Source organism: Sminthopsis crassicaudata, chromosome 5 (genome assembly GCF_048593235.1).
Source record: "Sminthopsis crassicaudata isolate SCR6 chromosome 5, ASM4859323v1, whole genome shotgun sequence".
Lineage (NCBI taxonomy): Eukaryota > Metazoa > Chordata > Mammalia > Dasyuromorphia > Dasyuridae > Sminthopsis > Sminthopsis crassicaudata.
This window is the reverse complement of record NC_133621.1, coordinates 262,932,819-262,949,627: the sequence shown is the minus strand read 5'-3', so window position 1 is coordinate 262,949,627 and position 16,809 is coordinate 262,932,819. Positions and strand designations below refer to the sequence as shown.

The 16,809-nt window shown below is 31.5% G+C and overlaps 1 protein-coding gene across 6 annotated transcripts in view; it reads left to right on the top strand.

Moving 5' to 3' along the window:
- MGAT4C (MGAT4 family member C) overlaps window positions 1–16,809 on the top strand; it is a 1,099,619-nt gene that overhangs the window by 1,072,717 nt on the left and 10,093 nt on the right. For all 6 annotated transcript variants that reach the window (XM_074270914.1, XM_074270915.1, XM_074270917.1 and 3 more), the window contains 2 exons: window positions 3,995–4,146; window positions 14,189–14,336. In XM_074270914.1, the coding sequence (XP_074127015.1) occupies window positions 4,048–4,146; window positions 14,189–14,336 (247 nt within the window). In that variant the 5' untranslated portion in view covers window positions 3,995–4,047. The remainder of the gene's footprint in view (window positions 1–3,994; window positions 4,147–14,188; window positions 14,337–16,809) is intronic.

Below are 16,809 nucleotides of genomic sequence, written 5' to 3'. Positions count from 1 at the left end.
ACAACCATGAAAACAATTGAAGCTTATGTACAAGTATCTGCTGCAGAGAATTAAGAAATGGAAAAGTTAAACAAAAATCTACCAAATCCACCCAAAACAAAACCAAAGATCTACTTGTATTGGTCATTGTCAAGTGAAAATCAGACCAAGGATAAAAACAGCTTAAATTCATTTTCAAAATAGTATGAAACAAAATATTTTGAACAAAACTGTGAAAAGCGATGGAAGAGAAAGTAAACCTACAAAAAAAACTTGATTAAGTCAGATTTTCCCAAAACACAGAGATGAGCCTGAACGATAACAAATATACTGTAAGTGAAAGATATTTGCTAGCATTTCTATAGATGGTTAATTATAACAATACTGTCCAATTGAAATAGGAATAACAATTAAAAGGATGATGAAAGAATAGCTGGACTGAGCAGCTAAAATAGCAGAAATCCATGTGATAGTTCACACAATTTTACTAGCCCCAATGGGTTGATTTTTCATGATAATTCTAAGGAAAGAATACTCCAAGAGAACAAGGGAGAAAAATGTGAGTGCTGTTATGGTAAACCAATAATTATGAGCAAACATTTATTAAACAACTACTATATGGCAGACACTGCTAAGTTCAGAAGATATACTCACAAAAAATGAAGTGATCCTTATTATTAAAGATTCTGCATTCTAATGGCAAAGATAAAAAATGAATAAATGGAAAAAATAGAAAAGATTTAGTTTACTTATATATTACGAAAAAGATGGATAAAATATTGTTAGGGAGGGGAGGACATAGCAACTGGGCATAAAGAAGGGCATTGAAAATGAAGGGAGAAAAGACTACTTATAGGAAGTGAGAATTCAGTTTCATCATAAAGGACAGGAAAAGATAACATGAAAGATAGCAGAAACAGCTAGCACAGGTATTTATTTTCTCACCTCTTTTTCCCCCAAGAATGATTTTTACACATATTGAGAATGGGAATATAAGAAAGAAAAAAAAATAGATTATCACAGATGGTCTTCTAGTGAAGACCACATGTTCATGGATGCATAAATGACTGAGAATGATAGAGAACACTATGATTTTTTAATTACTTCTTTTTCTATTAAAAATGATTTTGTATTCTAAAAATAGCCCTAGAGTCTTTCTTCAAACAGGATCTCTCTCATTTATGATAAAATTGAACATAATGTTTTAATAGACCCAACCACCAACATAATTTGATTAATTGTTTTTTGAATGTCACTATCTAGTAATGACAAAGCAGGGAGACATCTGTCATTCAAATATTGAATCAATGATTAAACATTTAAGTGATTACTATGCACTAATCACTGTGGTAGGTTCTGGTAGTATAACAAAAACATTAAAAAAAATGAAAGAATCTCTGCTTTCAAAGAATGTATATACTATCAATTAATGTCTTGGTTCCACTAAATAGAGTTTTACGTTAGTATGGTCCAGATTGAAGAAGGGTTCTCTAAACACTGAATTCAGTTCAATAAGTATTTAGGCATTCTCTATGCACAATACATTGTGCTTCCCATCAATTATGCAAAGTTAAATGGGATAACCCTTGTTCCTAAATAGCTTACATTTTATTGACTCATATTTTTCTGTCCATCAGATTTTCCTGTTATAACTGATTTTTAAGATATGACATTTGAAAAATCCTATCATGAGATTCTTAGTTATTCAGAAAAAATATGCTTAGACATCCATAGAGTGTAGAATGCATCATTGAAAACTGCACATTGGCCAGGTTACAACATATATATGGGCAGTCCATTTAATTAGTCCTTTATTGCATATATCTATGATAAACATTGCAATGAATAATAATGTGAGTTGAGAATTGAAAAAAAAAGAACTAGAAAACTGCAACATTCTTTACATGTCATGTTTTTCTCTGCTAGAAAAGTTAAAAAAAAAACACAAAGATTCTAATGGTAATATTAAATGATAATGAATCACAAAATACAATAATTTCAGAAGAATCAGAATTTCAAGTGACAAAAAATACAAACATGAATAGTGGACATATAAATAACAAATGACACATTACCAAAGATTTTTATGCCCAAAGTCTTGATCAAGAAGTCATTGTGTTATTTAAAGAGGAAGTGAGTAAGCTATCTAAAACAGATTTTTAAACTGTGGTTTGTGGGTCAATATGTGTTTTTGTAACTGAATGTAGATGGTCACACAATTATAATTTATTAGGAAAATGTTTGATTTGTATGTTTATTGTATATACCTATATGCCTCAGGGTCATATAGAATTTTTTAAGGCAAAAAGACATTGCAAGTGGAAAAAAGTTTAAGAAGTCCTGATCTAGAAAAAAATAAAAATAACACATGGGCAGTCTGTTCATTTCAGTGCTATACCAAAAAAAAAAAATATTTCAAAAGGTAGAGGAAGACTTCTAACATATTGAATAGTTATTCTATGGAAAGATAAGAAAAAAATATTGCATGGAATAAGAAGCTGTGGATGGGTTGTAAAGTTTAGCAATGGAATAAATGCTAATCAGATCATAAATCTCTCTGTAAATCATGAGCTGAATCCTAGAAGTGAAACACTGGGTTGGATGATTCTTGTCAAGATAAATAACATCTCTGAGTCTCAGTTCTTCATTTGCAAAATCAGGGACTTGGACTAGATCACCAGTGAAATCCTTTCCAACTCTAATTCTATGTATATTCTATAGAAAAGAAAGGCTTTTTCCATCCATTTCCTAGACTAAAGAATATGGTTAAGCAAAAATTTTTATAAAACTGTTTCTTTGGCATCTCCTTCCTTCCTTTCTGTATATATTTTCTACTTTCTAGTGATTTTAGGTATTAAGATAATCTCATGTGATCCTAAATCTCTTTTCAGATACCACACATATACCCAAAATGGTTGCATGCTCCATTTTATTTATTTTTTTAACCTCAATCAAAATCCCAATTCCCATACCAGGGAGATTTGGGTATTTAGGGAATAATCTATTGAATTAATTCACAATAAATAGATTGGTAGGTAGGTAGATAAATAAGTTGGTGGGTAAGTAGATAGGTAGATAAGAGAGGTACATAAAATTGATAGAAATAAAATTAAATCATGAATGACTATTAAAAATCCCTTTACCCTTTTTGTGGCATTTGTTTTTTAAATGGATGTTTGTTAATTGAAATGAATGCTGAATGACAGAATTTCCAACACACTCACAAAGAAAAGTAGGTCAAATACCTGTAATAAGAGGAGAATGAAGATTAGGTTTTGATAATGTCTAGGGTCCCTTCTATTTCTAAAATTCCATAATAAAATGCAAGATATTTGGGGACAGATTAACTCCAGATGTAAGAAGAAAATTATCTGCCCCTTTGTCAATTCCTCTAAAGATTCCTGATATGCAAAGATGCATCTCTGCTTCAATTTGTGAACCTGCACAGTGTTATTAAAATTCCATTATTTTTTTCCCATAGTGTTTCCTAAAAGCAGCAGCAGTCAGGACTTGTGGGGGTATGGTGATGGAACTGAATGAAAACAGGGGTTATGATAGTCATTAGTATATGCAGGTGTTTGGAGTTAGGTACATGGTAGGGACCATTAGGTATATTTGTCACCTAATACAATATAAATGGGGGAAGGGTATAAAATAAGCATTATTAAGTGCCTACTATGTTCCAGGCATTGTGCTGATGGATGTGGTTTGACCCTTATAATAACCCTAAGTGGCACAAACTCATATTGAGAAAATTCAAGTAGAAGGAAATCGGACTTGTCCAGTGTCACTAAACCAGTACATCTCAGATCCTCCTGCACATCTAGAGATTAAATGATTAAAAAATGCAAAGGTCTCATTTTAATTTATGTCATCTTTCTATGTGAAATTAGAAAACTAATTTCATTTAAAGTTAGTATGATATATTCCCCATAGTTCAGATTTTTTAATGTATGAGGCTAATAAATACTGGCAATCAAAATTAACTAAGTACTTCTATGCTTTTCTCCCTTAGGAGACAACAGAAGTATTTCTTCAAATGAGACTTATTTTATAACACTGGATAAAATGAGATGCTTGCGGAAACGTTCAGCAGTGTCATTCTTAGGACTTCTTGTCATTTGCCTTCTATTCATGAACTTGTATATTGAAGATGGGTATGTCTTGGTAAGTTTCTTAGAAAGATTAAATTTTGTAGAACCAGAGTTCTTTCGGATTAAATCGAAGCTTAGTCAATCAGAAGCAAATTGGCATAATGGAGAAATCACTCTCCTGGAATTTAGAGATCTAGAGATTTAGATTTTAAATTCTACCTCTGAAGCTTACTTTTTGTGTTACCTTGGGCTATCTATAAAGGAGGGGCTTAACTAGATGAAGACTACATTTATTACACACACACACACACACACACACACACACACACACACACATAAATACATATATAATTACCTATTGGCCTAAGTTATATCCTCACTTCAGAATCAAACTCAAGACATTCCTTAGTTTGGAAAATAGTTACCAAAAACTATTCAGTTAGAGAGATGAGTAAGGTCAATGTAATAACAGCATCTGGATTTCTCTATTTTTTTTCCTATCTTAGATTTGTTGTTGCTATTGTGAATTGAATGCTTATTGAGTTGAACATTTACATACTCTAAAGGAGTATCAAGATCCTTTTTGTCTGTTCAAGTCATATTCCTCTGATAGAAGAAGAATAAAGGATTTTTTTTCTATTTTCTTAGAGATCTCTCTATTATCTCATTTACCTATGATCTTTAGAGATTTATCTCGGATACTACTGTATATTTGGTCTAAAAAATCACCTCCAATTTGAATGTGCCTAGCTAGCCCATTCACTGTTTGCAGAATCAATTAGTGCCACTTAATACATTGAAATTATTGACACTTATTTGAAATATGGGAAGAAAACCAATTCTTGTTTCATTAAGAATTAGTTATGCTTCCTCAAAGCCCCATTGCTTTCCAAGTACCTTTTAATGATTATTATTGTTTTGTTTATTCAAAAAAATGACATTTTCCTTTCCATTATAGAGTGTTAACATTTGAATTGATTTTTGAATGGCCCTAAATGGCCCAAATTGGGCCAAGAGACATATCCATGTTTCTTCATTATGCCTCAGGGGACAAAAATACTGAGATATTCTGGTTTATACAGGCAATTTTAAATTGCTGCCACTTTATAAATGGATCTAGATGAGAAATGGGAGACAAGCAGAAAGACATTACTATTGAATCATCTTTTATATCAGGATGCTGAATCAGAGTCAGGGTAACTTCTATGTTCAACAAATATTTAGATATACCTCCCCCCCCCCCCAGATGGGGTTAAGTGACTTGCCCAGGGTCACACAGCCAGGAAGTGTTAAGTGTCTGAGACCAGATTTGAACTCAGGTCCTCCTGAATTCAGGGCTGGTGCTCTATCCACTGTGCCACCTAGCTGCCCCCTAGATATAGTTTGATGATACCTTTCATGTTCACCACAATCCAATTCAGCCAATGAATAGTAATTGAGATAAGCAGGGCAGAGGGACACTTGGCTAAATAGTGATTTAATTAAGATGCTAATACACTAATGGAGCTGGTCATGAATGTCACTGAGAAATGATTCTCTTTCCTTCTGTATATTGTTGTTTTTAAGTCTGGAAGGCAATAGAATTTATGGGTGAGTAATTTCATAAGGATAGACACAGATTTGAGTCAGAAAAACCTTCATTTGACTGATAATTCTGAGACTTATCCATGCTATGCAAATAGTTCACTAGCCTCCTCAAACCTCAATTTCCTTTTCTGTAAAATTCAACAACAATATACTTCTTTCATCATTGAAAAGAAAGTAAAGAAATAGTAAAGAAATCCTATCATAAATTCTAAGTCTTATTGTTGTTGGGTATTGCCTTGACTTGGAAGTTAATTTGTAATTAAATGAGGCAGACCTGTGTAAAGTCATGAGCCTTCCTCTATTCTCCAGTCATCAGAGTCCAGTGGCAAGACATAGGTCAGAACAACTGGAGATGGTTCTGGATACAGTGGGAGACTTTGGCCTTTCTAAGCTAAGGTCTTTCCAGGGGTCTCAATTTGTCTGAGGCAACTACCATTCAGTAATTAAAAATTAGGTAAGAACTGAGACAAAAGGTGGCCTAGTTTGTCTTCATAAAAGCATCAATCTGAGAAGGGGAAAATGTACTGAAAAAAGCCTAGAAGCCTTGAAATCAGGAGAAAATGAGCTTAAGGATGCACCTTTGATTATATATATATATATGTATATATATATATATATATGTATATATATATATGTATATATATATATATATATATACATATATATATATACATATATATATATATACATATATATATATATTCATAATATGTAAAAGGATTGTCATAAAAATCAAATGACATAATATGTCAAAAATCCTTTTATAAACCTAAAAGTGATATGTAAATGCTAGCTATTATTAAATAGATGAGCAACTATTCATTAACTTAGAAAGACACCCAGGAGTTTACATGGTTTGCCTAGTATCAAGGGTCACAACTCTTGAACCCAATTTTTTCTGAAGTTAAAGTGAGTACTATATGCAATATGGTAAAAAGCTATTAGAGCAAAAAGAAATAAATGACTTTGCTTCCTGCTTGAAAATCATTTTTTTTCTGTAACTGTTTCTAGAGAAGGAAGTGACACTCTGGCCCCTTATTAATGAAACCAATAATGTAAAGTTACAGGTAAATAGTCACTCTTTATTTTCTTCAATGAATATCTTCTCTGCTTGTCAGGAGCTTTCAAGTGGAATTTCAGTACTTTATTGTACTTAATGGTCAGAAGATCACTATTTATAGATATCTTCCTATAAAGTTCTCCTGAAGAAAGCCCCCTTTGAAGTCATTATAAACCTTGTGAATAAAAGATCATTTAAAAAGCTGGAATAATCTCAGTATTTATTTCCGAGTTTTATGATCATGTCTTTAAATATGTGTACTTATTAAGTTAGTCATTGGGCTACATACTAAGAGAGATTAAAATAATAAAAATTAGGATCCCTGACCTCATAAAGCTTAGATATATCAGGCTTGAGCACAAATGTGTCATGAAAGACTTTTGTTCAGTAATCTTCAATCATAATCTTTGTGATCCCATTTGGAGTTTTTTGGAGAAGTTATTGGAATGTTTTACCATTTCCTTCTCCAGCTTATTTTTCAAATGAGGGAACTCAGGGAAACAGAGATAAATGACTTTCCATGGTGACGCATGATAGAATGAGCTAATTTCCAAAGTACCAAAAAAAAATCCTAAGGAAAAGAACAACAAAATGTCAACAAACCAAAGAAATTCCATAGAAATGGTACACCTGAATTTTAGAAAAGAATTCAGCAAACTTTCTCATAAAAATTAGATGATAAATTTAGAGTTAGAAGAGATCTTAGTGCTGTAGGATTAGTCCAATATTCTCATTTTAGAAAAGAAAAACTGGCCCAGTAAGGTTAAATGATTTAACCAATATCATATAGGTAGTGACAGAAGAAAATTTGAACCTAGATTTTATGATTTCAAATTAAATTTATTTCTGTTGTTCTGCTCTGCCTTGTTAGTTGAATTCAATGAAGCTTTATTTAATTAACACTTTTAGTTTTGTGCTCAGAACTAGGTTAAATTCTATACTTCCATTTGCTAGTAATCTCATAATCATGGGGACCATATTCCATGTGTCCACCACAATCCATTTTCATTTTCCTAGTCTCATCTTCTACAATTCTTAATCCTGTGTTCTCACAATTGCTCCAAAGAAGCCCTCAAGATTTCCTGTAAGCCTTTATTAAGGTCTTTTAATCATCCAAATGTTATGGATATAGAAATTTAAATAAATAGACCACAACTATATTCCTATTCTTAAGGAATTTACATTGTACCGAGATCCAAGTATTCACAGTGATGACATCACAAATCAATAAATGTATCACAGAATATTACCTGAATAATAATTCTAAGTGTTAAAGATACAAAAAAATTTTTAAAGTTAATCCCTGTTCTCAAAAACTCCATAGTCTAGAAAGGGAATTGATATTAAAACAATTATGTATACATACAGAATTAGTAATAGCATGAACAAAATTGGCTATGGAATGAAGTAAAGCTGAGTTAGGTACCAGACCTTTTCCTAATCTAACTTCTGTAACATGATTGAAGATAGCAATCATTGTGGAATTTTGTTTTTTCCCTTATCATTATAAGCCTCAACTGCCACCAAAAAGCAGATCAGCACAGGAGCTTGAAAAGTTTCAACACTACCTCAATTCCTACTTCAGGTCCTGCTTCCAATCCCATCATCACAGTCATCATCTGAGGAAGTAACTCTCATGATGAAATGGCCAACCATTCCCATTAGCTACCAATCAATTGCCACATACAAAGCAAGCAAGACAGACTAACTAAAGTAACAAGGTATCCATCCTGAGGGAGATACTGAAGGTAGGATGTACCTGACCAATCAAAACACCACCTTGACTATCATCTCTCCTCACAAACCAAAGGAAAAAGTCCAGTATTTTAAGACTAAAAGCTTTGGGAAATGCTTCTAATCCAGTGTCCTTGGCTATCATCCAGGAAAGTCAAACAATGGAAATGTCAGGCAAATGATCCTGAAGGTACCATAGCCCCATTTACTAAACACCCAAAGCCTTGGAACTCTTGCATGGTTAAATGTCAAAAAATGATATGATTTTATCAATGTATGGCATTAAAGAAGAGACATTAACACCTGTACACTAAAGACATTGGATGTTTCCATTTTACTTGCAGCTAAAAACTTGCATATTGTTCTGTCTCTTCCCTTAGTACTAGAACTCCTTTACAACAAGGACTGACTTACTTTTCTATTTGAATCTTCAGTATTTAATGCAGTGTTTTGCACAATAATAAAAAATAATAACTTCATAACAACAATCTTAGAACACTAATGTAAACAGTATGACAGTATGAACTTACTCCCTTATTGCTCTTTATATAAATGGAAAAAAAATCAATGAATAAAACTTGTATGGTAAAGTTAATCCATTTATAAGTTAGCAGATCAAAAAATTAGTGACTTAGACACCTTCATTCTGTACCGTTCAAATCTATTATTTTATAAAATCTGAGGAATAACCTTAAGAGATCATTTATCTAAGATAATACATTTGGCAAATGGCAGAGCCAGAATCCAAGCCCAAGTTCTATGCCTTCAAATTTAGCCCTCTTTCTAGGAGATCATACTGCTTTCTCAAGTCTATCCAGCTGCATAAATAATCTTCATTCTGAGATTTTAAAAAATGAGATAAGAAAATGAAAGAATTAATTCTAAGATTAAATTTGCTGTTAATAAAAGTCAATTCATTTTAAAATCAATAAAAACACTTGTATACTTTTTTTCATTTCAATCTCTAGTTCAATATTATTTTGGAGAATTAAAAATTGTTTAAATCCCAAATACTGATTTCTATAAAAGTATAACATCATATCTAACATGTTATTGTGAAATTCATTTGATTCCCTCTTTTTATAATGTATCATTTTCATGATGAAACAAGGTCTCTTTCAATGAATTTGTTACAGGTAGCTCTTAGTAATATCCATCTTTTACTCTCCCATATTAATTCTACTTTTCCCTATACTATTTATCCTTTGAGTTTTCCTAAAATGTCAAGAGCGTAGAAAATATATTCTAAAGCAGAAATATACTAAATTTTCATTCATTCAATCAAGAAACATTCATTACACATGCTCTCTATATAAGTTTTTTTCTATATATTGTCATGTGGGAGATCCAAAGTTATAAAGAACTTAATAGTCTTTGCTCTCAAGGCAAATTAATCTGGTAAGTAATATAAGTTATGTATGCAAATACATGTAAAACTTTATGACAAATGCACAAAAGAATGCTCTTAAGTGTATCAGAAGGAAGATATAATGCATTAGAAAACATTCTAAAAGTTTTCAAAGATCTCATTTCTAGATGGAAGATCAGAGTAGGCTTCAAGGAAAAGAAAGTATTTTACCTGGCTCTTGAATGATTGGTAAGGTTAAGAAGTGTTTCTACTTTCCAAGCAAAGGATAATTTTAAGACAGGAGTAAAGCAGAAAAAAACATAGTCATAGACATGGAAAGGTACTCTCTGAGTGTACAATATAGAGAGAGCATCAGGTCCATACAAAGAGAGAAATATGATATAAGGCGAGACAGGCAGAGCAAAGCAAGGCTAAGATCAGTTTTGCATGCAAGGCTACTATGTTTTTATTTTTAAATAGTTTATCAAAAGATCTTGTGACTAAGAGTGAAATGTTTTAGTAATGCTGTTTTTGCAAATTTTGATCCCATTTGGAGTTTTTCTAGCAAAGATACTTCAGTTGTTTGCCATTTCCTTCTCCAATTCATTTTACAGATGAGGAAACAGAAGTTAAGCAGGTTAAGTGACTTTCAAAGGGTTACAAAGCTAGCAAAGTCAGGAGCTGGATTTGAACTCAGCAAGATGAGTCTTCCTAACTTCAGGACAGCATTCTATCTATCCACTACTCCATCTGGTTTCCCAGTTCATTTAGATAATTTTGCCTAACCCTTTCCTCCAAACTAATCTATGTAAATGATAATGCAGATATTATTGTTAATTTCATTATCACTATCTTAACTACCATTGCATCACCCTTAATTTGTCAGAATGAAGAGAAAGTCAGCCCTCAGTTTGACATAATACCAAAAAAGTCAGCCTTAATACCAAAAGGATCTGAATTCAAGTCTTACCTCTAAAACACAATGACTATTTATCTCTAAGAAAGCCACTTGAGAGTTTTCTGGATAACTCTCTAAAACTATGTAGGCTACAGAGAAGGTATTCAGTCTCCATCTCTGAAATCACTATACCAATGAAATCATAGACCCAATACAATTCTAATCTCTATATTTAATATTATTATCATTTCATAGGGCAAGAACCAAAATCAATTTATCTGCCCAAAGTTAGTAGGTAGAGCTATTATATGTCACTAGATATTCTAACTTAAGAGCCAAAAGAGAAAGGAATTAGTAGACCTCAGAAGACAAATTGACAAAAATACCAGTGCTGTCTAACTTTATAAACAGGGACCACTAAACCATGGATAAATATTTCTGCTGAACTATATTGTATTAAAAAATAATATATTAACATTATCTTATACTCTTATCATATTTTTTCTTTTGTTAACTATTTCCCAATTTCCCAATGCTTCACTAGGAAATTGCCATTTAGGCAATGAATTTAACAGCTCTGCACTGCACTATTTTAATGAAACCTTCAATTAGGATGATAGCAGGTTGCCAGGAATAGAAAGGAAAACAGATAAAAGAAGGAAAAAAATGAAAACAAAAACAATGGTCCTTAGGCATGAATTTTATATAAAAGGCAACAAAATCATCAAGGGCTTATTTTGACAAACAGATTCTTTCTGTAGAAAAGGAATTATAAGCCTCAAAGATTAACTCTATATAAAATCTTAGATTACTCTGGCAAAGCCCAGTCCACTTTATTTGCTATCTCTACAAATTTAATACTATATTTATCAGCTTGAGTTAGCAATGTGAATTAGTAGATATATTGATATAATCTGTGAATTAACATATTAAGCTTTGCTTAGCTTCTAATCTCTGAGATTCTTAAACTAGGATCCATTAACTTCATTACATTTATATATGTATATATTTAATAACTATTTCAATATATTTAATTTTTATACACCAATATATTTTATACTTTTAAATATATTCTAAGAAGGGATCTGAATCCTCTACCAGACCATACAAAAAAGGTTAATATCACCTACTGTAAAGTCTGCATTTCTGTTGTAGTTAGTGATATAGTAGATAAAGTTCTGGGACTAGGGTCTCTAAAACATCAGTTCAAATGTGTATTATAATAGTTTCAAATTATATGACTCTGGAAAATCACTCAATGTTCCCCTGCCTCAGTTTATTGAATTATAAAATAAAAATAACAACAATACCTACCTCATAAGATTATTTTGAGGATCAAGTGAGATATTTGCAAAAAGCATTTGATGTATAGTAGCATTTTGTAAATTTTTTTCCTTAACTTTTCCTATATTTATAGTCTAGCTGGTTCTTTATTTTAGTGTGTGCTCTCCCCCATTCTCCTCCCCCCCCCACACACACACACAAAATATTTGTAGGATAAAACTAAGAAAAGTTCAGATAAGATTCTGGAAAGCATACAAATAAAATAACTCGGTTGTCTACTTGCTTTATTTACTTATCATAAAAATATGTAAAGAAAACAATGTTAGAAAATTTAATAAAGTATTTTTATGTGTTTTATTTTGTGTCTTGTCATGTCTTTCATTTTTTCATTTTGTGTAGTGGCATTCTATGCAGGGAAAAAAATAACTCTAAGCTTTTAGAAATTTGTTTGAATTTATACTCCAAAGCCTGTTTTTCCTTTTTAGAATAATACACATAAAAAATCGTATAAACTTTAAGATTAGCATTGTCACTGAGTTAAAGATTATTAATCTGATGATGCTGGGAAACTACAAGTGGTGAAAAATATTGCATTAGAGCAAGGAATTTGATGCTGAAAATGATTTGAATATATAGTGTTCTGATTTACTTTTAAAAAATCTTAATTCAAATTTACGAATGTATAAATGGCATTTTATGTGTATAGAGATGCAACCCTACACACATGCAAACACAATCCCCTCTTACATATACATGTATGTGTAGGTGTGTGTAGGCATTCAGAGAATTTGGAATCTGTGGTAATAAGATCTAGCATTTTGAATTGACCATAGAATAGTTATGTTAAAGCTTAGACAAAGAGAGATAGAGACAGAGATAGAGACTGAGAGACAAATATACAGGATAGACTCTGGGTGCCCTTAAGTATAAATTAAGTGAGTATCATTGTAAATTCAATTAATATCACTAGGTGAAAACTTATACAATTCAAATGGAATGTACTGATTGCATTACTTTTAAATTATTGAAAACTGCTTATCTATATTGTAAAACTATAAGGAAAAGTTGTTTATTGAAAAGTGCAATACCAAAGAGTGTGTATATGTTCACAAACAAGAGTTTTCCATCAAAAACAATTATAGATTAAATCTTATTACAGCATATATAAGAAATAAGGAATTTTATATAGCAGAAATTATTATCAATTCCCTACCAATGCCCCCCTACTTTAAGGATAAGTAGAGGGATTAGACCTGTGATTTTCTTTATATAGATTAACTCCCAGGTCAGGAAACCGCCTTTACAAATTCAGGTTGCCATCTTCCCTACGAAATAGTATTAGTAAACTGTCTACAGTATTGAGAGATTAAAATACTTACCCAAGACCTTATAACCAATATGTTTCAGAGGCAAAACTAGTTCCTCACGATTTCGAGGTGTTTTTCCCACTATGCCAAGTTGTCTATATTCTAAAGGAATATTTCAGAACAATTTCATCCAATCAAATATTTTGGAGTTTGTGGTAATAGCGTTTTGAGTTGGCCAAGATATGGTTATATTAAAGTCTTAATAAGATCTAGATCAAATTAGGTGGAAGTCTTAAGATTCCTTTTAACTATCAATCTATGTTTGGTCTAATGAGCCATATGGCCTAATGAACTTATGAGGTTTTTTTGAATAGTTATAAAACATATTAAAATCAACTTTGCAAAATCATAACTAAATCAGATCAGAAACACAATATTGATATATCCAGCATATTCTTAATATTATACATATAGTTATAAGAAATATTTCCAAATTGTTTCACACAATAGAATGATAATGATGAATATGCTTTATTTATTTGAGCAATGTCAGTATAAGCATAAAGAAAAATCTATGGTTTAAGAGACAGCTATAAACCATAATAAAAGTGAAAGGAACAGCCAACTATAGATAAGATAGGGGAAAAATCCAATTTCTATGTATCTGTTGCATGTGCTATCTAGCACAATGTTTAGGTGTTAAAAGAATAGAGGGATATACAGGCATGGACAATAATTCATGCAATTAAAATTTTTTGAGCACCTAATATGTGCCAAGATAAAATGTTAATGTATATGATACCCTATGGCCCTACATTTCCTTATTCATTGCTTAAGAGAGTTTTTCATCCATGTGCACCTTTTACTCTTTCTCTCTACCTCTTTCTTACCATTTAGAAGGGAGACAAACAGCTCATTAGAGAAACATCCACACATCAACTGAATTCAGAACGTTATGTGCATACTTTTAAAGATTTATCTAATTTCTCAGGAGCCATAAATGTCACCTATCGCTATCTAGCTGGCACTCCATTACCAAGAAAAAGTAAGTATCCTTACATTAATAAGTGTGTGAAAGTGCTTTGTAAAAAGTTTAATGTTTTACAGATCTAAGGTATTATTACTTAATTATATTCAGTATAGTAAAAAAAATTTTAAACTTTTTCTATGTGCTAAAATTATTGACAAATCTACTCAGTTCAGTTTTTGAATCAAATAAAATTTAACATTGTAGATAAAATAACTGATTTTCTTTTCCACTTTTAATTTAATGTTGAGATATCAAACAGCGTGAGTAGAAAATTTTAAGTTTAAAAATTTGTTACATATTTATATTTTTTGCTGTGTCAATAAATGTACATAAATCACAAGAAATGGATTTTGTCTCTACTGTCCATTTTGTCATTATATTATCGCTAAAATATAAAGGCTTTTTTAAGAAGCATGATCATAGAGGCTTCTCACCAACTGCATACTGGTCTTCATGTATTTTTGTTTCTTCCTCAGATTCTGTGATATTCTATTAAATTAAAATTACTAGTATAAGCCCAAAGGTTAAACCATATTATTTTAGTTGAGTTTCTTAACCCGATCCCTTTCTACTCATAATCTCTATCTTCTTGATTCCCTTCTTGCTCTCCATAATGAAAACTTTCAAAATTCCCCCATATTTGTGCTCCATTTAGATCATTCTTCCTGAGTACCCAACTTAGATTTTCATTTTCACTCCTTCTCTCTCCTAAAATATTTATTTTGTACAGTCTCTTCCTTCAGGGCCTTGGTTTGCTAATCTGATAAATAAATTTGTTTTGGAATGTTAATGAGAGAATGGTTCAGATGTGCTAGGCTTTTCAAGAAACACGTTTTACTTTCCAAAGGACTTAGTGTTTTAATGAGAATTTTAAGAACTGAGGTAAGGTACCAAAGGAGATATTTGTAGTGAAGGAAATTTTAACAATTCAACATATAGGTGGCCTGCTAAGTCAGCCTTTATCTATAAAAGCCAAAACTGTTTCTCGGTGAACATTGGTACCATCTTTATTTTTTCATTGTTTCACTAAAGTTAAAAAATTTTGCTCGTTTGACTATGAAAATCTGATTCTTTTTAAAGTGAGAATTGTAATAACCAGATATTAGAGGTAGGAAAGACTTGAAATCTTCAACTTTTCATTTTCATATATGTATATATATGTTTCTTGAGACTCATATATTACAGATTTTCACATGATCTCAATTAGAATCAATAAAATATAGAATCTTTTAAAATGGAAGTAATCTCAGAAGTCATTTATCATAACCATTACACACTCTGTAGACAACATCCCAACAAATGATCAACTAGTCTATTCTTGAAAGCCTTCATTGTCAGGATATTCAGTATCTCATGAGGCAGTCCAACACATTTTTGGAAAGAGCTATGAGTGCTACAAAATCCCCTAATTCCATTCCATAATAAGATTTGTGACTTCTAAGCATTGGGCTTAATTTTGTACATTATGGTCAAATAGTTCAAAATAGACCTGTTTGAGTTTTGTATCCATGTGTAGACAACTAAGTGACATAGTGGCTAGATCACTAGTTTTGGAGTTAGGAAAAACCTGTTTGAATCCTTGATCAGACTCTAACTTACTCGTATGACCTTGGACACCTCTCAACTTCAGTTTCTTCAGTCCTAAAACTACCCATTTCACAAGACTGTAGTAAAAACTTTGCATATCTTTAAATATTCTATATACAATACTTCTTATATTTAGTGTGTAAATGTAAAATGTAAAATGTCTCTACATCTAATCTAATTAAATTCTTCTTTGGATTGACATATTATACTGAATTTGGTCAAGATGAGAACCGTAAAATACTTCATTAGAAACCTTCTTTTAGATTAATTTAAAATTTTAGTAACTAAAAGCAGTCTCACAACTCTGCTCTGACAATGTTATCATATGTCTGTGGCAGTTTTTCAATCAGTTAGTAACTCATCAATCAAACTCATCACTCTGTCCAGAGTGGGATGCAGTCTACTCCCACAATAATGTAATTTCAGTTTTTCCTACTTCAAGCTGTACACAGAATTTTCCCATCAAGGTTAGAGGAAGTGTAGAGTTTGAATTTAAGTTCTGTTATCTATTCATGTTAGCTAGGCTTGAATTTTCTCATCTGTAATATATCTATAGTAATAATACTAATAATAATGTAATAATAATTATGCTACACATTTAGGAGGAAAATGCTCTAAATGCATTATAGAGTATTAAGCACATATTAGCCATTATTATTATTATTGCCAATATGTTTTATCCCTCAGGTTTAGTATTGTCTACATTTTTGTACAATGCTATTTTCCTGTTCCTTCTATTTTACTCATTTTGAACTAAGTTTATATTCCATTGCCATCTCCTAATCGGGTATCCCATTTGACCAATATTCAAGGTTACCTCTGAAATTATATTTATCTTAAGATCTGATCTTGTCTTATTTTTGACATACAACATGCTTATTGGTATGTAGATACTTGAGGC